The sequence below is a fragment of the Pyrgilauda ruficollis genome, unplaced genomic scaffold, assembly GCF_017590135.1.
Source record: "Pyrgilauda ruficollis isolate IOZ18807 unplaced genomic scaffold, ASM1759013v1 scaffold25, whole genome shotgun sequence".
Classification (NCBI taxonomy): domain Eukaryota; kingdom Metazoa; phylum Chordata; class Aves; order Passeriformes; family Passeridae; genus Pyrgilauda; species Pyrgilauda ruficollis.
This window is the reverse complement of record NW_024523822.1, coordinates 5,558,958-5,582,280: the sequence shown is the minus strand read 5'-3', so window position 1 is coordinate 5,582,280 and position 23,323 is coordinate 5,558,958. Positions and strand designations below refer to the sequence as shown.

Below are 23,323 nucleotides of genomic sequence, written 5' to 3'. Positions count from 1 at the left end.
ACAGACAGAGAAATTCTGAACTTTTATAGAAGTATTTTCTTCTCTTAATGTTTTTGTTTCTTCATTCTAGAGAAATTTGCCCCTCCTGAAATACTTTCAATTAAAAAAATCCCTGGTATAAAGCAGTTACTTACAGTAACCTGGAAGATGCCTGAGAAGATTATCCCTTTAAAACATATAATTTGCCAGGTTCAATACAGAAACTTGTATTCAAACTTTACCGTAAGTTGTGTCATTTTACTTTTGCATGGCAGTTTCTTTGTGACTAACTTCTTAATATCGTAAGAATTTAAGTAGAAAAAAGGCAACAAGTTGTTTAAAATAATGATAATAACCTTGTTTTTTAGTGGAATGTTACCAGGGGTGCATGATCTTAAGAACACGGTTTGGTTTTCTAGGGTTAATTGTTCTTTTTCTTTTAGTCATTATCTGTTTTGGTACATATTGTGCTTCTTAGAATTACTCTGTGGAAGGATGAGGGATGACCTTAGGCCAAGGGATTACACATGCAGTCAGAACAATATTTTGTTTTTCCCTTGCATTCTGGTGTTGAAAACAGCACTCACTCAGAACCACAGTATTTGAATCTGATTAATATGGAATGATGTTAAATTTATTTTAAAGTGAATGAAAATATAAATTTTGCAAGATGAAAATAAAGGAAGTTCTTTTCATAGTTTGTCTTTCTGACGCTTAAATGGAATGGTCGTAAAAACCCCCAGTATTTGCATATTTCAGATTATCTGTTCCTATGGTCTTCATGTGGAAGGGATTGTATTTGTAGTTTTACTGTTTCTTCTTCCAAATTAAAGAACTGGCCAAGTTTCTTGGATTGTTGTTTAAATTCATTGAACTGAGATGTCTTCCTTGATCTTACTGTTTTACACACCACATATGTAATTTTGGGAAAGAAAAATTCATCAAAGTAGTCATTGGAGCTTTAAAAACATTTCTAATATTAAAGCTGTTTCTTACTAGTGTCCTTCTCATATTTTCAAGCATTGTTACTGTAAATATGATGCACTACTTCTTGGACTCAGGATGATTGGATGGGCAGGATGGCTGCCAGGATGCCCAGGTCCAGCTGGGGTATTAGAAATGTAACTAATGATTGTTTACAAGACCTTATGTCTTTATCTCTTTGAAGCCAAGGCACTGGTGTCCTTGTGACACTTACATTCTATGAGATCCTTATGTTGTCAACATTTGGAAAGAACCTCATAGTCCTTGGAGGGCTACAGCTTTATTGTGTATTTTGTCTAGTTTTCAGCACCTGCATTAGAAATCACCTGTCTGGTTTTTTTTGCTATCAAATACAGCCTATGTCCATTTGCTTCCTCAGCTCACACCTGCATTTTCACGCAGACATTTCAGAAGAAACAGGAGCTATCCATGACTAGTAAAGACATAGGAGCTGTTTTTGTCAGCACATACATGCAAAAAACCCCCACAAACAACCCTAAAACCAATCCCCAAAAAAACCTAGCTAAAAAATATTTGCACAAATGACAAATATCTTCTTGGCCTTTCAAGTTACCTGACCAAACCAGTCTAAATAGTTTGGTGTGAACTGTTTTTACTGAGTGAAAGACATGTGTCATGTTTTTGTACTTGCATATACTAAATTTCTAAGTTTCTGATTTTAATGCAATATTGTTAACAGCCTTTTGGCAAATAATTAAAACGTAGTATGATGTGTCTCCAGTTCTGTGTCAGGTTCTGCCAGAGGCTGATAGTAGTTTTGGAGCCTTTTTAATTTTAGATTTGTTGCAGAATCTGTCACCTACAGTGGTTTGGAGACCCCTGAATTCACTTTCGTAGAAGCAGGTATTTTTTGACAGTGAGTTTCTTGAGATCAGAACAGACTAAAATATTCAGTTACATTAGGCAGTGCATTTCCCATTATGGTGTTCATATGAGTGGATGTCTGCATTTGTTGTTGTTGTTGTAGTACAGTCTGCATTGTTATAGACTGATTCACTTTTCATTGGAGGGTTCAACTGATGGAAGCCAAGAATTTCTTTACTGTGTTTTAGCCCTGTTGTGGGTGTTGAAGTGAGTGAGGTTCCTTTTAAGACAAGGAAATGACTCTCATTGTCATTACATATATTACAACTATACCACATAATTTATTTCTTACACTCCCATCTTCCTTCACCACTAACAGGCTTCATCTTATTTTTTACCTCTTGGTACCAGAATTTTTTGTCTTTTCATTTCCCTTTTCATTTTAATCCTATGCTGATAATGTTTGGGCCAGCCCACAGCTACACTGTTCTATGGCTAACAGCTAGAAGGCCTTGTAACTCGGAAGAGATGAACAAGACAGGAAACAAGTACCCAGCTGACTCACAAACTGTGAGGGATCACTGGGGGAATCACTGCTTCCCCCGGGATGCTGCTGTGGGACATCATTGTAGTAATGGCTTTAGCAATAAGCACTTGCTTCCCACCAGTGGGAACTGCATTCCTCTAGCAGCTTCTGTGCACAGCCGCTCTAGAATCACATGTGAGCTGCACGCGGTTCGAGCCACAGGTCAGTCAGTAGAGACATAGTTTAGGATCAAGTTTTTCAAACCCTGGAGTTTTACAGGAGGAACAAAGGTGCTATGCAGAAGAACGAAGTATAAAACAAGCAGTCTTGAGTTTCAGAGGAGTGAGGTGCATACACTAAAACTACATTTTCTGTGTTTTTTTAAGAAAATGAGTCATATATCTGCTCTAAATTTTATATCAAATAATTTATATCAACTCATTTTTGTTCCTGTTCCTATTTCCAGGAATTTGTCAATGTCTCAATGATTTCTAAGAAGAATATAGGATCATGTAATCTCACAGGTCTGTGGGACTCCACAGACTATTCTGTTGCCATTCGGTGTGTCAATAATGAGTCAGCATTTTGGAGTGGATGGAGTGGAGAGAAAAACGAAAGCACAGAAGAAAGTGGTAAGCTGCCCACCTGTGGAAGTTTTCTTCCGTTATACTTGGAGCATTAGGATTTAGTAGGGAAAAACTGTGTTACAGTGTATTATCCTCTGTTGAATTTAGAATCCTGTTGCTTAAACAGAACATGTGTATTTTGTTTAAAGATAGAAGAGGAAAACTGAAAGACAACAGCAAGTATTGGAGGAGATTTAAAAAGTGATTCAAACAACATAGGACTAAGGAAGAAAACAGATGAGTAGACACTGAAGAGAGGGAAAATTAAGAATATAGATGAAGATTGAACAATGCAAAGTAAGATAGTAGCAGAAAAGTAATGCAGCATGTGTGTTCAAGGAAATGAATTATAAGTAGTGCCCGCAGCTGGGCAGGGGAGGTCTGACTTCTTTCACGGACCGGAACCAAGAGAGTTCCCCTAGAAGTTTTCTGCTTTTTAACTCTCTGTGTTCTCAGAGGTAGTCTATGTCTTCAGTAGCCACACCAGGTGCTAATATTCAAATCTGACTACTGATTATTTTTGACTACAGCTTCCCAAAAAACTCACTTCCTTCTCAACCTAAGACAGTAGAGAAATCAAAATGCCAGTTTTAAAACAAGACTAGAAAATCTCTTCTGGGAGACTCTAGAATTGAACAAATAAAAGCGAGCAGTAGGAAAATTATGGAAAGAAAAAAAGAAGTACCTAATTAGGGAAAAAAAGGCATAGCATTACAGAAGATAATACTTTTAGTAAGTTTCTCTTAGACTCTATGTTTGAAACCTTTTGATTGTTTTCACCATATTAGAGAAAACTTTTGATTGTTTTCACCATATTAAAACTGTCTTTTTAATATAGCAACAAATTGCAAGTATTTTCTTTCTTTTTTTTGTCTTTAAACAGCTCCTTCAGGAAAAGTGGATTTGTGGAGAGTAATTGAGTCTTCACGCTCCTCTAGAAATAGATCTGTACATCTTATGTGGAAGGTATATACGTTTTTTTGTGAATTGGTAATCATGTTTATGTCCTGTAGCAGATGTTGTATTTACATATTTCAGTGTTGTAGGACATATAACTGCCAGAGGCATTTGATGTTATCAGAAAAAAAAAAAGCTCACTGAACTAAATTAGAATTGAAAAGGCTTTTGTTTACTGAATGGTAGATGAATGGAGTTTTGTAATCTGTGTGGAAAGGGAGCGTTTAATTGTGTTCAGATCACTGGAAAATCTCATTGAAAGTCCTTAAACTGCATTTAAATAATCCAGTTTACTAAAGCTGTGTTTAAATTCACTTTAATCTTCCAGTAAAGTGTCCAAATCTCACCATTTGACTTTTGAAATCCATCGAGGAAATTATCGTGGCTGTCTGTCCTGAAGAAAATACCTTGCTTTTCTAAATACAGTATAATAGTTTTGTAATTTGATCTTTAATACAGCATGTATTTTTGCTTGTGCAGATAACACTGTGAAATACTTACTACTGTGTATTTTTTTAATAGCCGTTAAAAAGCTTTCTGCCTTCTGGGAGAATTCTAGGCTACAAAATACGGTATTTTCCAGAAAACAAGGCTGCACAAAAAAGGACAAACGACTCTACTGAACAGAAAATGACCTTACTTTTAAATGAAGAGGCACATATAATATCTGTCACTGCTTATAACTCTGCTGGAGAGTCTCCTGAAGCTATTTTGAGGATTCCATCCCCTGATGAAAAATGTAAGATTTCTCAATGTCATATTTTTGTCATTAATGAAAAAGTGATTTTCATTATATCTGTTTAAGTTCTGATAGTGGAAGCAAAATTGTGCTAAGGACTTCTGTCATATGTATCTATCTGTATCTTGTAATATTTTGCCATCATGTATCCTATTTCTGTTATAGACAATTATTGTTGGGGGTTTTGTTTTGAGATACAGTTGTTAGGATATGAATACTTTGTGATGTCTTAGTTGTCTAATTGAATTTCTTTTGTATTACTTTTTGAGGATTTTTTTGGTTGGTTTAGGTTTTTTCCTAACTTTGCACATCCCAGATAAGTTTATGGAATGCTACCCAATTCTTTAGGATCCCTTTGTTGGCTCAGAGGATTGGTTACCACGGGGCACTATTGCAGAGTATTCAACAACATCATTCAAAGATATGATAAACAGAAGTCTCTAACGTATGTTAGTGGAAGCAGGGAGAGAAGCCTTGTGTTCATTGTCATTTCATATGTATTCCCAGAGTACCCTCCCAACCACTGCCAGCATTAGGAAGCTGGCCTGATCTAGCACAAGATCAGGCTACTCTTTGGCTCTTACGTTTAACTCTGATACTGCTTTGAGCCTTGTGTTGCAATATCCTGTTGCCAGCCATGATCTGACAGAGAGGTTGTATTTGACACACTTGAACCCCTTCTAAGACAAGTTGTTCATGATGTAAGTGCCAGTGTTCCCCTGGAACGGCTCAATCAAATTCCATTTCTAATCAGAAAACTGGATATGTAGATTTAATGTAATTTTGTCCTAGAGGTTACTGACTACCTCCCTATCCACTTTTGCATCCCACCACAAAGGTTTTCCTGATTTTTCCACACTGTGATGTGCTTTCCCCCCCACCAGATTAATCTCTTTTTTATTCTGCTTCATCATGTCTTTTTTGCCTCTGCTTTGCCAAGCTGGGTTTTCACTTAGACTTTCATTGCCTCTATTCTGCAGGCTGATGCAGAATTGCTTCAGTGTCATTCTTGACCTTGCTTGACTTGCTTTCCTATTCTATTGCCTTTGTCATCTCAATCAAAATTACTTACAAGCTACCTGCAGAATTGGTAGTAGTTTGGTTTATAAAGTTTTGCATACTGCAAAATTTGGATTCTGAAAGAGAGACTGGTTCTTGAATTCTGTATGTGTTTTTCAACCTTTTTTGAAGACAGAATGGTTGATATTTTCTCTTAAATTTTTAGCCTCTCAGATGATTGAAAAAGTGGTGACCTCTACAACAAATGAAGAACTGGTGGTGCAGTGGATAACCTCTGAACCAGAAACAACCAAATATGTGGTTGAGTGGTATGAGGAACTGGAGATGGACCCTTTTGGTAGATCATGGCAATATGTATCAAATTCTACAAAATGGAACAGTAACAAAAGTATGTTTATCAGTTACAGCTGTAACAATGTACAGATGTACATGTGCTTATAGGTAGATTGGAAAGAATAAACAAGGAATGAACTCATTCAGCTTTCCTCAGACAGTTTTAAAATGTAACAGTATTATTATTACATGCTTTACTGAAATCTCCACCGCTAATGTAATAGCATTTTTTAGTCTTACAAATTTTCATGCAACATGCAAGGTAGTGCTTGCTCTCATATAAGATTAGACTACAGATTTTGTGTTAAAGCAGTTCTGTGGCTTGAACTTACGCCAGTAGGGAGGCCTGTGACTGATGTGACTGTTGTATGGCTAACATTTCTTCTGTCAGGGAAATCTAGAACTAAAACAGAAGAGTGAATATGGGAAAAGCTCCTTCATGTGTTTTAGAGAGAGAATGTCATAGTCCTCCACAGGCTGCAGGAGGACGGCCTGCTTCGCCATGATCTTCACTACAGGTTGCAAAGGAATCTTTACATTCCCTGTTCCAGCATAGGTTCCCACCTATGGGAGACAGTCCTTACTGAACTTCTCTGACATGGGCCCTTCCCACTGGCTGCAGTTACTCACAAACTGCTCCAGTATGACTCCCCTGTGAGGTGGCATTCTCCTTCAGGCATCACCTGCTTCAGTGTGGAATCCTCCACTGGCTCCGTTGTGGACTCAGTCACACATCACACCCCCTTCTTTCTTCTTCCCCCACTTTATATAGTTAGCATGATGTCACATGGTCTGGAATATCCCTTTGCTCAGCTGGGGTCACTTGTCCTGGCTGTGTGTCCTCCCAACCTCCCAGGCACCCCCAGTCCCCTCACCACTACGGCAGTAGGAGAAGCAGAAAAGGCCTTGGCTCTGTGTGAGCTCTGCTCAGCAATAACAAAAAAATCTCTGTATTGTCAGCCCTGTGTTCAGCACAAATCCAAGGCACAGCCCCATGCCAGTCACTGGGAAGAAAAGTAACTCTACCCTAGCTAAAACCAGCTGGGGTAATGTATATATAATGGCCATTGCAATAGGTGTAAAGGACTGAAAGAGCGAGCAGCAGAAAGCTGATATAATGCAAGGATCTGTTGATAACCATTATTCTTGCTAAGCAAGCTGTAGAGCTTGAGAGGAATGATCTAGGAATCCCTTTACACTGGTTTCATTCCAGGGGATGTAAAGCCACAGGCGTGTCCTCTCAGAGTTGATGGGAGTTGTTGCAAGTAGTGGATGCACCTGGTTGATTACTTGGCTCCTGGATTGTTCAGAGTTCAAAACTTCATTTCCAGAAGCTGGAACTATGTCTTGAAACATAAAATTCTGCTGGAGAGATCTCACTTGCGACAATTGTACCCTTGAGTCAGACTGGTCAGAAGATCTGCAGTTGGCATGACTAGAACATCAGTGTAGAAATAAGAATGATAGAATATTCTGTGTTGTAAGTGGCCCAGAAGAATCTCTGAAGTCCACCTTCTGGCCCTGCACAGGAGATCCCAAAAATTACACTATGTGTCCGAGAGCATTGTCCAAACCCTTCTTGAACTTCACCAGGCTGGTGCTGTGACCACTTCCCTGAGGAGCCTGTTCCAGTGCCAAGTCACCCTCTGGGTGAAGGCCCTTTTCCTAATATCCAGCCTAAGCCTCCCTGACACAGTTACTTGCCATTCCTTCAGGTCCTGAAGGGGGGACTCCCACTGCTTTATAATCTGATGCATGAGACAAAGTTGTCTCCTGCAAATCAGTAAACATAAAGATATGTGAAATTAAAAATGCTATCTTTCAGTGTAATTTTATACTGGTTATTTGAAAATAAAGGCTTCCCCTAAAACCACAGAGGGTTTAGAGATAAGTGGATTCATATAGAGAAATTGTATGCTGATGTATGATGATGCTGAAGTATAATTACCCATTGAAACTATTTCTAGTGAAAAATGAGCCAGAAACCATGTGCTCTTACAAATACTACTGTGAAAAAAATGTGTTAAAGCTAGTAATGAGCATTCAAATCAATAATTGCGTACTGTGTTTGCTGGAGAGTTGAAGCAAATAGTCAGTAACACTATATTTAAAATTCCCTTGTGATTTAGTCTATTTTCATTGTATTAATATCACATAAAGATTGTGTGTAAATATTCTTTTCTTTCCTTTATAGAAAACTTTAAACCATTTGTATGCTATAACATCTTGGTATATCCTCTTCATGGAAGTAATGTAGCGGCTCCATCTTACACGCAAATCTATGCTGAAGAAAAAAGTAGGTATTTTAGAGTAATCATGTTGTGAAATGTGAGTTGTAGTCTGTTTCTCAGGATGTATTATCTTTGAGTGATTTGGTACTATTGTTATTTGAAAAAGAGATTAAGGTGGTGGAAAAACCCCCAGGTTTCAGGGTTCCTGATTTCTGTTTTGTTCAGCGACAGAATTTGTCTATAAGAAAGTATTCATCTTGTGATACAGGTACATTGCTGCTTGCACCCACTAATTTTTTGTGAAGTTTACATATTGTATACAAAACATTTGGCAAGAGTGTAGCTACGGACATGAAAGACTTTTTTTGACTAGCTATCTCTTCAATGTTTAAAAGCTCATTTATATATAATTATACTTGATTTAATGCTTGATTACATTTGTCTGTCTTAATATATGAGGAAATTCTACTCATAAAATAAAATGGCTGGTTGGAAAAGGCTACTTTTTTTTAGATTTTATAATGTAATAAAATATTTGCAGTGTTGCACATAAAAACTGGTAAGAAGACATGGCATTTATAATTGGATAGAAACTTTGGATGAAGTAGTGTTTTGCAGGGGAAGGGGTAAAGTTTCTTTATTTGTAGAAGTTTATTGTGAATTCAGTGATTTATACAACCAACTATAAGAATGTAGTTTACCACTAATGTTAAGATTCCATGTGAAAATGTTGATTGGTGTGTGTGTCTATGCAAATGTGCAATGCAGACATAGTACAGTGCACCACTAAAGAGCATTAATTACTGGGGGGAGACAATGGAGTATTTTATGTTTAAGTAATAATTACTAGCACAGTCAGAACTGTGTTTTGAGTACTTTCCTGTTTATAGGTAGCTGTGACAACACTCAAGGTTGTTAGGGAGTGGGAAGGAAGTTTTAAAACTGCAACACAGGGAACTTTTTCTTCAAAAAGTCTCCACAAAGTTATGAGCAATGCATGTGAGATGTTGTTGTGTAAGCAGAAATTTGTTTAGTGTGATGGGCAAGGCTGAGGATGCTGGGGGTGCAGGAGATGCCACTCGAATCCCAGCTCAGCCAGAGACCTTCTGTAAAGGCAGTGGCCTTGCACCTGAGTCTCTGCCAGGAGTGCACAAAGGATAATTTTCCTCTTGATCTCTCCCTGATGTTGTAACAATAAAGCCTTTTAATGATCTCTAAGTATTTGAATACAGTAACACCTAAAACTATGTAAATGTTTAGATGAGGGGAAGTTTTATCAGAAGAATTCCTACATTAAAGAGAGTGAGAAAAGTTAAGGACTGTGTCAGAGCACTGTTTACATATTTTCTCATGCATATGTTTCCTCTAATGTTACTGATATGTGTAAAATAACAGAGGCAGGTAACACTATTGACTGTTTTACTACTTTTGCTGTTTCATAATGCTTCTCTGTAGAGCCATCAGAAGGACCTGTGGCTGATACAGTCATTCTGGGGAAAAATGAAGTTACAGTAAAGTGGAATGAGATTTCAAAGGCTAAAAGAAATGGATTTATCACTAACTATACAATATTTTATAAACCTGAAGATGGAAAAGAATTGAGTAAGTACACATTAAACAACAGTACTTCCAACAGGGTTATGAAGTTTTCAATCTCTCTTCCATCTTGATGCACCTTCAAAGTAAATGAAAAAAGTCATGACAGGAGTAAAGGAGCTAAAATATATTGGAGAATCATAGATTCTGTGTAAAGTCGTAGATCATGAGGGTTCAGTGAATTTATAAGTTTCATGAATGTCCTTGGAAGGATATGCCTTCAGCTTCTGGAAAAGTATGGTGGAAATTTACTGCTAAAGTATTTTTACTGTCAATTTTATATTAAAAGCAGATTTGGAAATAACAGTAAAATAAACTGCCAAGGAATAGTTTCTGTGTACATCATTTTAGATTAGTTTCTTCAGATGTGTTTCATTTTCTATGCTTGCCATTGCTTTTCTGGTCTGGAGGCTGATAGCATAAATTTGAGCATACTCCTACTCTCTACCTCAGGAATAGTGTCCATACAATCTGGCAGTGTAATGGTATCTGTTCAAAACTCCTTCAGTTTAAATCTCAGCAGAAGCTTTCATGAAAAGTGTTTGAGTGACCTACACTTTTCTTCCTATATAGTTTATGAAAAAAGCTGTTAGATCATTCAGTGCTTCAGAATTGGGTTTTTTCCTCCCTTTTTTAGGCGTCATTGTTATCAGGCACCTAACACAATCTCTTTTGCAGTTTTCAGACTTACAAATCTTGTGATGCTTGCTTCTTATGGGTATGCAGTTCAGACCAGGGCAATTGCTGGTGATTTTTAAATGTGAAAGAGAAAGCTAATTATTTCTGGGAGACTTAGTCATCTGCATGCAATTTTTCCTCTTGTATTGGTTTCTGAGTAATTTAATGATGACTGCTTTGTGCAGGGTTATCTGTGAGACATGGAGCCTCATGTTACAGAGCTGTATTTATCCATATTACTTGTAAGGTAAAGCAGGATGTGTCCCTTTTAGGACTTCAGATTATTTTCTTTAGAAAATTAGTCATAAATACCAACACAAAGGAGGTAAATGGCAAAACATGCTGTACTGATATTTTTTGGGGCTTCTCAGATGTCATGTGTTTTTGATAATAGTAGGACGTGGGGGTGTGTGCCAAGGCGACTTCACTAATGGCCTTCTAGCACTAGAACTTCACTTTCCCACCCTTGACTTAAGAGAAACTCAATTTATTTTAACTTGGGACATATTGCAGCATAACTATTTCCTGGGTGTTTCTTGATAGAACTGACTGAGGAAATGAGTCGCCATTGACTTTATGCACTGGAAAATGTTTTAGTGACTGTAATTTCTTATGTGAAGATGCATTTGGTACTGTTGCTAGGATTTTTTATGCCCTGCTTAAAAAAATTGTGATGCACATTACATTAATTTCAATACTGGAGAATGTATTGGAAACAGAGTTCTATTCATAAAGCATTTTGAAACTTGGAAAAAAAATTTCTTTTGATATTGACTTTCCTTTGACTTTATTGGGGTGGTATCCCAGTGCTGATAGATGACATTCTTTTGGATGATCAGTGTCTAACTGCATGTAGTAGAAATGTAGTTGAATTTCACAAGCTACAGAAATTATTTTAAGTTCTCCATTTCTGAGTCAGCTATTTTGAGGAAATAAAGTTCTCAAAATACTGTTTTCAGTGGTAATCTGCAGGAGAACATAGTTCACCTATCTTTCATATTAGCAAAAATATTTTTATTTACTTTTAAAAGTAAATACATAATGCTTCAGATTTTTGCCTCAAACTTTTACGTAGTATTGATAAATATTGTTCAGTAATTTAAAGGACTGGTAAGGTTGCTTTGTATTTCAAGTTACCTTTAAAATAGTTTGTGATCTGTTATTGTAGAGGTTGCTAAATAAGTGTACAGTTCCCTGATACAACGTTACTTTTGTGTGTTTACATAAATCTTCTCCTAAAAAGATGAAACCGTGAACTCTGATGTTCTGCAGTACAGACTGAAGTCCTTACAGGCTAATACACAATATACTGTTCAGATCATGGCAAGCAACAAAGCTGGTGGAACCACTGGAGAGCCAAAAACCTTCAAGACTTTAAAACTGGGTAAGTAATAATCCAGGTTACTTATTACTGTTTTAAAAAATGTGCTTGGAAGTAAGAAATATAGGACATTGATGTCTAGGCATTTGTTAATTTCTATTTGTTTTTTAAGTAGTGTTAAACTAAACAAGGAAGAATTGTCAATAGTAGTTGAATTTAACTTAATTTCACTGACAATCTCACAGACTAAAAAACCCTCAGAATCAGAAGTCAGCCCCAAAAATCTTTATTTCTTTGTCAGTAAAGCAGTGGAATACTTTGGTTGTTTGTGAAAGCAGCAGTGTGTATGCTATCAGCTATGGGATGGGATGCCTAACAGTTCACTAGAAAGTAGACTTTTCCATCTGAGATTTACAATAGCCACACATTGTGTTGCACCTGCTCTGGTATATAAGCTTAACTGGTGAACAAGTGCAGAGGTTGTGGCCAGTGAGTGTGTAGGGAAATACCTTTTCCTATCTTTTACTATTTGTTTTAGCCAGATTTGACAAGGTATAATGGCAACAGATCAGAAGCTCAGACATTTCCTCATTTCAACTTCAGGAAGAATGTTCTCAGTATATCCCTAAATGCCTCTGGTACTCTGGTACTTGGAAACTGGCTCAGAAATCTGGGCAGCGTTTCAGCCAGAGTAACTGTATTTTTTTTTTTGGTATGTGTTTTAAAATCTATCTCTTGCACTCAATTTTCTGTTTATCTTTTTGTAACTGGTAGACGTGGCACGGATCAGCAGATTTAGGTGAGCATAAAGTAACAGGTAACCAAGAGGTGGTAGAGCCTTCTTCCTAGGTTGCTTTAAAATGTTGGCATGGTATGATGACCCTAAGCAGCCTCATCTAGGTTTGAAGTTGCATGAAGTGATTGCTACAGATATCCCCTCCAATCTAAATTACTGTGTGATTCTGTTAAATAAAGGAAATTTTAAAATGTGATAAATCTGTTCCTGAAAGATCCTGAAAAGTCTCATCATGGCCTGGTTTTCTGGCTCAGTAACTGTGGCTTGTTGGATTCCAAATACTCATTTGACACGTCATAGAATGGCTATCCTACACTATTCTGAGTAGTTTTGGCTAGTTTTGACAGAGCTCTTTAGAATTCTGCTAATTAAGTGACTTGGATATTAAAAATTAGTTGTCTTAAGGGAATACCTGAGGAAATGACAATGTGGACTAATTAGTGTTTTGGTTTTTATTTCTTTGTTTTTTCTAAAGATAAAGAAGATATCTTTTTTATTGCTATACCCGTTGAGATAAGCATTTTGTGTCTGATAGGCCTTTGGATAACGTGCGTTTTGAAAAAACACACGTGAGTATATCTCCTACTGTCTAAAACTGAATGCAACCATTTTAAACTAACCTGTAAAGTGGGAATTTTTATTTGTTTTGTAAATACCTTTCTCGTGTTCAAAACTAATGTCTAAATAGAAAACAAGCAATTGAAGTAACAAGTAAGTAAGTGTACAGGTTATATTTTGACTGCAGTTTATGTGCCGTAGTCCAAAAATAAGTATTAATTTTAGAAAGTTTAGTAAATTGAAACAAAATATATGAGAGAAACAGATTTACATACCGCCTACATCAGTTTATGTAAAATGCTACATACATGCCATTTGCAGTTCCATGGTCATTTAAGCGAGGGGAGCAAACTTAAAGTCAGTTTCTGAAAAATTAATAATGCTAGGAAATAAAGCTTTCTAGACACTTCTAATGTGCTAGGATGGCACTAGGACATATTTCACACAGCCCATATTGCTTATCTTACCTATAACTGTGACTCTTACTAGCTTGTGATGCCTCCCTTGAGCTGCAAAGGAGTAAGGGAAAAACCTAGAAATTACATTCTGTGAAAACATTTGGATGCTTGATCCTTGAGTCTGGATCCGTATCTGCACATGATTCATAATCCTTTCATCTGCTGTCACGGATGTCCCCTGACAGGTTTTAAATTTTTTTCTCTGAGCATGGGGATCCAGTAACATTCCAAAGATGACTGTGAGGGTTTTTTTTAAGGTTTTAAAATATTTTCACAAGAAAAGTGACTGAATTGTTCGGCTCATGAGAAGGTTAAGAATCTGAACTATTTTGGGGCATTCTAAGCTATTGGAATAAATACTGTTGTCAAGTGAAGAAGCATCAGGTAATAAGTACAACTGAAGCAATAATTTCCATCCCTTTTACATCTTCATCTGTGTTGAGTATACTGAATTTTTACAATAGTAAAAACTATTGTTTTTTTTCTGAAGAATACTTTGAGATGCAGTAGAGTGTTTATATTCTTGCGTAGATAAAATTGCCGTGTGAAAAGTCAATGTAAGGACTGGTTTTCATTCCCTTGCCTCTGTACCCTGTGTCAATGAGTGATTAAATGAGTGAGCATCATTTATCTCCTGTTAATTTAGAAACTCAGTGTAGCTCTAATGTGGTGTAGTGCTAGGGTCACTTTCCTTGAACAAAGGTCTCCTGAGGTGGATTTTCACTGAAGAATCACCCTGAAAAATGATCACAACATAATTTGTGTACTGTCTTATTTTGGCATGCTCTTATTTCATATACTATTTAATTGAGTAATATAATATAATAAAACATAATATATTATATAATATAAAATAGCTTTTCTGCAATGTCTCTGTAACCCAAGAGATCTTGTTGAGATCTTTTGTAATAAAAATCAGTTTTTGGGAAAACTGATTTTTTTTTATTGAAAAGCATTGTGTTGATATAGAAAACACTTCCTTTCTGAAAGTTTGATACTTTAGCAGTATTTGGAATTTCTGGTGATTTGTTAATTTTTAATAATATATTACTTTTATAATTTGGCTAAAATTCCATTCTCATTTATAGGTTCAAAAAGGTTTGCTGGCCTGATATACCAAATCCTGAAGAAAGCCTTGCAGTGGAATGGCCTCCTGCTTCATCTGTGGTAATAGTTAGAATTTTATGCATTAAAGAAGGGAGAGAATGGAGAGAAAATAAATCCTTTTCTGGCAGTCATTTTATTAATCAAAACCCCCCCTTAACTGAGTTTAATTCTTCTTCTTAAGTACCACAAAATGCTCTTTGTAGTGTTCTGATATAATAGGAAAGATGCATCTTCATAAAGTATATTAATCTAATTCTTTTAGAATATTGGGAAATAATTTTTTGAAGTGACAAAGTGGTTGGTGGATATGCTTCATTTAATGAAGTAAATTAAATTTGCACAGGCTATTGAGTCTATTAAATCATGTTTCCACATCTGCATACCTTCTCTCTTCTCCACAAAAAATGTATTGCAACATATAGTAAGATTTGGTATATGGTTGTACTAACAGTTCTGTCTTTTTATTTTTTTAATATTTATTCCTTATTAAAGTTTTGATGTTTATTTGAATGGAGTGAAGTTGACCAGGTCTGCATAGAAAGTGTAATTTGTGGATAATGGGATTTAAGCTTTTTTCTCAAAAATGTCTGGTTAGACAAGAAAAGATGGGCACAATCCAAACCTGATGGTGAGCCTTCAGTGAAACTCATTATTTCATTAGGTACAGAAAACCTAATACGAAAGTGTTTAGCAAATGGACAGAATAACGTTGTCTTTTTTAGTACTCATTCAAATGTAACTGCATCCCATCTGAAAAGCACGTGAACTCATTACTGGTGCAAGTCTGAAATTATGAGTTAAACAGAGCTCAAATAGCAATAATTTATTTATTAAAAAATGAACTGATACCTTATCTATCCCTTTATAACTCTCCAATTGATCTCTTTGTATTGACAGAATGATTCATTTTTGAAGAGAATGTCATCTCAGACTAAAACTGTAGGCTTTGAAGACATAAATGTTTTGGAATATTGTTTTCCTGAAGAAAGTCAGGAAGGATCACTACTAATAAATTATGAAAACCGTGTTTCTGAATGTACTGATATTAATACAAAAGGCGTAACTAACAGAGATGAAAAGGTACTGCATAATGAAGAGAATGAAGCTGCTGAAAGCTTTTCCCCATCCATGACTTACATAATTACTGATCAATTTACCAGAAATCAAATGCATTCAGCTTTGATACCAGTGAAGGAAGTCCAGCCCATAGAAGTGGTGGCAAATGATCTGAGTGGATCGCAGCAGAGTCCAGTTAAAAGTGAAGAAAATGATGATGAGGAAATTTTAAAGCTGGAAGATTTCTGTGAAAAAGCACTGTTCAATCCGTATCTTAAAAATTCAGTTAAAACCAGGGAATTCCTTGTTTCTGAGAGCTTGCCGGAACACAGTACGGAGGAACGCAAGAGCCAGTCAAGTGTCTTACCTCCTTTTCAACCAAATGTTCCGAGACAATCCTACGTAACAGTGGACATGTTCAGGCTGGCCAAAGGTCAGTAGTGTGAGAGAAGTCCATTGTAAAGTCCTACTGTGAGGTATCCCTTGGCCCTGCTGCTCACACGCATTCACAGCTTCTGAGGTGGCTGATCTTATTCATTTGGATGGAAACAACTTCTTCCTTCAAACAGTTGTGAATTAATTTGTTACACTGTTTGTGTACACGTCAGAGTTCACTTTCAGTGTGGATGTTTGTGGTTTTTGTTGGTTTGGTTTTTTTTGTTTTGGTTTGTTTTTTTTACCTGACATGCCAGTAGTGAGACAAAAGAAGCAGCTTTTGTTATTTCTTAGTCCTCCTGTAACAACCTGCTAAAACAAACTGATATTTGCTAGAGGAGCATCCAGAAGTACAAGCAGCTCATCTCTTGCTTCCCACACAACCAGTTCCCAAGGCTCAGCTCTGATGGGGAAACATGGGCAGACTTGAACAGTCAGAACCTGCCAAATCCTTCCTTCCATGGAGCAGAACTACATTTCTGTTCTTATTTCCCTTGATTGTTTTTCATCTGGTTGTATATATTATGTTCCTCTTGTTTTACAAATATTTTATACATTTCAGGAGTTGTCTTTTTGTATCCTAACTCTTGAGTTAATAGTTTGGTTTATAGTTTCTTGTCTTTAATGAGAGTATATTTGCTGTGTTACCTGCATTTTGGAAAATGTGTTGTGCTTGCTATGATGTGACTTCCTTTCCTTTCTCATGGTTTTTTAATAGTCCTCAGCATTTTGTACTGTTTTTCCTAAAAACAAACAGGAGCTATAAAACTTAAAACTGCTTGTTGAAGGATAACTTCTTATCTTCTTGCTCTGTCCTTTTAATTTATTTCAATTTAAAACTGTGTTTTAAATTTAAAACACAGTTTTATTTACTTAAATCTCAAAATTTTGAGATTTTGATATTTTGAACTGAAAAAAATTCAACTAAATATGTCATATTGTGTTAGAATAAACATTGAGTTAGGAAGCTATTTTTCAGGGAGGTAATGAAAAAACACTGAGTCTGTAAAATCTAGGAAGATATTATCTGGTAATTGATTTAGAATTAGGTATTTCTACACGAAGGATATAACTTTTGTCATTTGTTTTATGATTTTGTTAAGTCATAAATCTAATTATAGTTTCCATTTTACAGTTCAGCAGTTAAGCAGTAAAACACTCAATCACACTAAATTTTTAACAAGAAAGAGGCTGTTATTGTAAAACTCTTAGTGAAATATCCTGCTAAATAACAGTTTTAAAAAGAAGGAGAGTCAAATTAATTGTGTTAGAAAGGGTTGTTCAGTTTGACACATGTGGGGTGTATGGCAATTTTAAGACTTTGAGCTATTTTTACAGTATTTAGAGGCTTGATATCATCAGTCTTGTTTACACAAGATTGTAGTTTGCACAACTACAGATTTATTTCAGGGTAAAAAAAGATACAGGAGTTATGGGGATAGAAAAATGAGAGACAAATGTGAATAGAATTAGAAAGTGTTTCCTTTCTGTGCAGGAAGAGGATTGGAAGAATGGAAATATATTGTAAGCATGACTGAGGAGGCTGAGCCTTTCTCTGGATTCAGTGGCTATTACTTGCATTGTTTTGGTGTAAACAATGTAAGGTTTTGCATTTAGGATCTTTTTCTATAGTTTAGAAGCTGCTTTAACTTAGAACAATGTTCCTCTAGTTGCCAAGAAAGGATGGGAAAGCAATTTCTGCAAATGTTCCTTAGCCAGCAACACTGATTTCCACCTCTCATGTTTGTTTGATCACTTTCTCAACCACAGTGCTCCAAGATGAAATGCATATGTGTTTGCTCTTATAAGCCCTTGCTCACTTAGGTAAGTCATACTCTGAAATTAGGGCAAAGCTTTGGTTGGGTCAGTGCTTTTTTCCTGCTTCTTCAGTTGGTTCTAGACTTCTCACTCACAGGGACATTGTTGTCTTCCCCGGCTCAGAGCTCACTGATTCCATCACAGCAATTCTTTTCCTTAAATCTCAGTGTTTGTTTGAATATCACAATATATAAAAATAAACACATGCGGAGATATTTTGGGCCTTTCTAGGAATTGTTTAGCAGCCATGTGAAAGCTGCGTATTCTGAGTTGCGTGTTTGAGACAGGTAAAAAGTGAAAGTAATGCAACCTTTAAGGGATCATTAGAAAGGGGAGATTCTTTCTGGGTGGCTTGGCTAGATTATCCTTGTAACAATTCTTAGGTTCTGGAGTATATCCATTTTTATCCCACTTTATTTGCTTCCCTACTGATATTCTGATATATTTTTCTCTCTTCATTCTTCTGCTTCCCTTCCCCATTATTTTCTCAGAAAAAGAAAAATGCTAGAAGTGGGCTCAGTACATTCCAGAAAGTAAGGCTGCCTTTTGCACATGCTTTGGAATGAAAGCTTGTTATACTTGGTTTATTTTGCATTGAGAGCTGTACGCTTTCTGACCTTTTGCAATGTGTCTTTCAAACTAACACTGTGAACCATTAAAAAATTAAAACTAAGAAAATGTGTAAACATTTGTTTATTGATTTATACTAAATGCACCATTTAGACATTTTAGATTTTCATATTCATATAGAATAGGTCTCACTTTGGACTGCTGTTTATAGGGTCACAAGAGAATGGGCTTTAGTCATAGTATTTTTCTATGGCCACAATTTGAGTCAGTAACTCCCTTTGAATGTCCAGCAACAAAAGTATTGTTATTAATAACACTTGGGTTGTTATTCAGGCACGAAGAATAAGTTTCCCAGTCAGTTTGTTAATGAAACAGGTACGTGTTAGACATCACTAATTCCTGGGAGCAGACAGTGGTCTGAAAAAATCAAGAGGAAGTCAGCCCAGGTACTGTTTGTCAAGGCTGAGAACTAATGAGCATTTCTCAGCTTAGAGTGTATCTGGAGAGGGAGGGTGGGATGCACCACCACAATCTACCCCATGACTAAAGTCAGCTTCTCTGGGCATGCAGCCTTGGGACAGAGTGGCTTATCATTCCCTACACCTGCCTGAAAGGAGGCTGTGGCAGGTGGGGGTTGGCTTCTCCTAAGGAACAAACGGTAGGATAAGAGGAATGGCCTCAAGTTGTGACAAGAAGGATTTAGATTGGATATTAGGAAAAATTTCTCCACCAAAAGGCTTGTCATGCACTGGGCCAAGCTGCCTAGGGAAGTGTTGAAGTCACCAACCTGGGGGTATTTGAAAGATGTGTGTGTGTATGGCTCCTGGGGACATGGTTAAGTGGTGAACTTTGTGGTACTGGCTTAATATTTGGACACCATGATCCTACAGGTACCTTCCAACCTAAAGAAGTCTGTTACTATAAAGGGCACATTCAAAATAATCCAGTTTATTGATGTTATGTTTTTCCCCAGGGCACAAAGGAGCTGAGAACTTCATGAGATCTGAAATCTGATCAGACTTTTTGTAGGTGCACCCATGCATATAATTCCTAAACACAAAGATTACCTTAGAATTACCTCTGTGCTGTTCTGACCTACTCAACACACTCATTTCTTGCTTGTTCAGAGCTTATATTCAGCTACTTATCCCTTACTTGTGTTAGTATCTGGTCTCCCCTCCCACTTCTTTCTTGTCTCCCTACTGGTAGTTAGACCTTACATGAGGAGCTGTTCAGCTGCCATGTATTGCGCGTCCTTGCTGTGAGAGGAAGATATGTTGCACAGGCACAGCTATAGAAAGTTGAAATGCTCTCTCTTTCTCTAGTGTTTGGAGAAGCAGAGCACCTCCAGATGCAGAAAGGAGAGGAGTTGGCCCTGTCACTGCTGCAAGGTGGTGTAGCTTCACCAGCAGGGATGCAGTTATGCAGATACACACATACATCATGTGCATATACATGTGCAATGTAATCACACTGATTCCTTGGAGAACGGGCTGTTGAAGTGCTTGTGTACACAGTTCATGTACACCTGAGCATGTTCATAAGCCCAGACCCAGTGAGGTGTCATAATTAATCAAGTTTGTGCAGGAGTATTCACAGAGAAGGAAGTCGTTTATGTGATTTATGTTGCTGTACAGTGCCGTTCACCAGCACAGATGGCATTACAGGCTGCTTCACTGCTGGGATCCTCTCTTTTGCATTGTGCATGGAGTCTGCCATAAGAGCCCACAAGATCCTGGCCCTTGACAGACCAGATGCAGAAACCCTAGCCCATGTTTGTGCTGTATCTGTTGATTTAGATTGATATTCCTTGTTCCTGGGTTTAGTGTGTGAGGAGGTGACCAGCTCCTTCCATTCACAGTTCAGAGTAAACCAACACTTGGACAGTCTGGATGCTCAGGAAGCTTTAGACACATGGAGGCTCAAGTCCAGAGCTACAGGGTAGGAATATCATCCATTGCTCCCATGATACAGGTGATTGCTAAGATCAGTAGTAAGGTAGTAACTTTGATGCCTTGTGATTGCAGCTGTGCTAGGCAAGGCAGCTCTCACAGATAAGTTGAGTAGATCTGTGCAGACACAGCGACTTTAGGGTATTAATACTGGGCCTGGTATCATACATTTTAAAATGACACTGAAGGGCTGGGTGGAGCAGATGTCAGAGACCATGCTCTGTGCAGCCTCAGATGAACTGTGGTGCACACATGGTGATGTGGTCATGAGGTTTGGTCTGGTGTTTTTTTGCAGTTGAATGGCCTTACATTGTCAAGGATTAGAAATGTTACAAGAAAAGATAATGAGTTGACTGAAGTTCTACCTCAAAGAAACATCAGATTTGAATTTTGAATGCTCCCTTGATGAATCAGAGACCTTTGTTGTAACAGGGGTTTTGTGTATTGGGTTGTAAGATTTTAGCTTTGCTTATCTAGATGTCAAAGTACAAAACAGCAAAGATTCAACAGCACAGTGTTTGGGAAATAGTTTGTGTAGCAAGCAGTGCAATTCTATATCCCAGTGGCCACACAAAACAGTGTTTTGAATAAAAAAAATCATGCTCCTTAGGATTGTAAGAGGTAATTTGCAAATATTTATTCAATAGTTTTATCTTTTGCTAATAGCTATTCTGAAATAGTCAGATAAGATATCCTGCTAAAGGTCACTAGAAAATAACACACAGAGCTTATATACAATAAATTATTTAAGGCTATATGAAAGCTTCTTGTAAACAGATAAAATGGATACTAATTTAAGCTAACGTCTGAGTTGCTTTTTTCTTGTATCAATCTACTGCAAAGACAGTGAAAGTTTTGTTCCACTGCTCTGTGTTAATGTCTGGCATATTAATAACAGGAAGCAAGGCACATTCTCACTGCAGGTGTCTTGAGCCCATAATATGAGCTTATTGCAAGTATAGGTAGTTGTTAACCGCAGCCTCTTCTCTCTCCTGGTGTTTCTGTAGGAAGGCTGAAAAATGTGCTGCTCTTACCTCCTTGCATAACTAAAGGAATTTTTATGTCCTGTTAACAAAGGATGGCATTTGTAAACAGAGCTGACAGAAAATCATTAAGCAGTGTTTTATTGTTTTTGTAGCATGACCTATTCTTAGTCATACTACTCATTAGGTGTATTTATTCCAAAACACTGTTATTAATTCCAAAATACTTTCTGTACATGTTGTGTTTTGCAGTCTGAGAATTTATGAAGAAGGCTCTGAGCAAAATAGTATCAATTTAATCTGTTATGTCTTTCTTCTACTTTGCATAAATTTTTTTTCTCAGTATTTGACAAAGATGTTATTATTCTAGTGAACATGGACTAATTAGCCTGCTCATTTACTGGGCTTTCTAATGATTGTTTGCCTTTTTTTCTCAAAAATAAATAGTCATTTTACTGCTACCTTACTATTTAATTAAGAATGACTGTTTTGTCTAGGTCTCTTGAACTCAGAACATGTATATGAAGAGTAACAATAAAAAATTGGAACAATTTTTGGTCAAACAATTGGTTTGACTAACACATTCTTCGGTGAATCAAGATTTTTAAAATATATCCATTTTCAAGAATATCAAAACACGAATAGAAACAGATGTGCATACTTATGCTGTAGATTTAGGCTATCAGTATCACAACAGGATACTTGAAAAGTAAACAGTGTGATTATTTAGTGCTGCCCACTTGCAGCAGACTGGAGAAAAGATGAATGGCTCAAAACAACAGACGTGCGCGTTCAGAGCAGGGAACAGGGCAAGTTCTGGGTAGGTGGTGCAGCCACTGCTCCACCCCCGACCCGCTGGAGCCTGTGGCCCCAAGTGGCCTCCAAGCCACCGCTTCCCACACCCCGCCCCACAACTTCCTTTTCTCAAAATCAGTGCTACTTAAAATTGGAGTTTGCTACGTGAAGCGCCTTACTTTAATTGGATGCTACTTTAAAATTTGCCCAGTACTTTATTCTCTGAAGTTTGCAAATAAAAGCTGTTCAACCTCCTGAGAAGTTTGTTATCTTCTGAGGGAGGTGAAGTACTGCAGCCCTTTCAAACACTCACCGAGTGAGTTCAGGGGGCGTAACATCATTCCAATGCTGTACTTCCTTCAGCTCTTAAAAGAGACAAGTGTAGGAAATGCTCTCACCAGACAGAAAGGGGCAGTTTCAAACCAATCACATATCTAACTTTACCTGAGAGGTTAATATGCCAGGGTGCAGGCTGTCCTGAGATGCCCCAACTACAGATTAAGGATGTCTTTTCCCAGGGTCCTGAATGACTCAGGGTATTCAAGTGAGCTTTGGGAGCATGGAGGAGGGTGGAGGGTTAGCCCACAGCTCATTCAGGGGGAGATGAGGATTCTGGGGGAGTTGCCCAGTGGGTGCTCAGTGACAGAACAGAACACCTAAGACTGCACTGGCTTGTTTCCCAAATCAAGCTGTCAAAGAAACTATGCTATAATATGGTGGTTTATATTTTAAAAGTGCTGCTTTAACATTGACTAGTCCAACTGAGTAGTGAGGTCCAGACTTTCTTTCGAGTTTGAATGTCTGCTACTAATATCTTTGTCAGCCTCTTAGGTTGCCTTGATTTCCAGGCATTGCTCAACCCCACACTGATGAGTAGCAAGTCTGCTCAGCCAGCTAGTGTATTGTTTCAGTTTCAGTGTATGACCTGATACAACTGAAGTTTCTGAGTACTTATTTCTTGGAAAAGTAGCCTAATATTT

The 23,323-nt window shown here is 37.3% G+C and overlaps 1 protein-coding gene across 2 annotated transcripts in view; it reads left to right on the top strand.

Annotated features, from left to right (window-relative positions):
• The window catches only part of IL31RA (interleukin 31 receptor A), a 35,232-nt gene extending 16,545 nt beyond the window's left edge, over positions 1 to 18,687 (top strand). Inside the window, exons 6-16 of one of the 2 annotated variants that reach the window (XM_041470908.1) lie at positions 71 to 222; positions 2,781 to 2,946; positions 3,824 to 3,906; positions 4,420 to 4,636; positions 5,862 to 6,044; positions 8,184 to 8,285; positions 9,676 to 9,822; positions 11,738 to 11,878; positions 13,087 to 13,180; positions 14,716 to 14,791; positions 15,632 to 18,687. In XM_041470908.1, coding sequence (XP_041326842.1) covers positions 71 to 222; positions 2,781 to 2,946; positions 3,824 to 3,906; positions 4,420 to 4,636; positions 5,862 to 6,044; positions 8,184 to 8,285; positions 9,676 to 9,822; positions 11,738 to 11,878; positions 13,087 to 13,180; positions 14,716 to 14,791; positions 15,632 to 16,231 — 1,961 coding nt within the window. In that variant the 3' untranslated portion in view covers positions 16,232 to 18,687. Of the gene's footprint in view, positions 1 to 70; positions 223 to 2,780; positions 2,947 to 3,823; positions 3,907 to 4,419; positions 4,637 to 5,861; positions 6,045 to 8,183; positions 8,286 to 9,675; positions 9,823 to 11,737; positions 11,879 to 13,086; positions 13,181 to 14,715; positions 14,795 to 15,631 lie in introns of both variants that reach the window. The other variant, XM_041470907.1, reaches the window with a different exon arrangement.
• Positions 18,688 to 23,323: the final 4,636 nt, after the last annotated feature.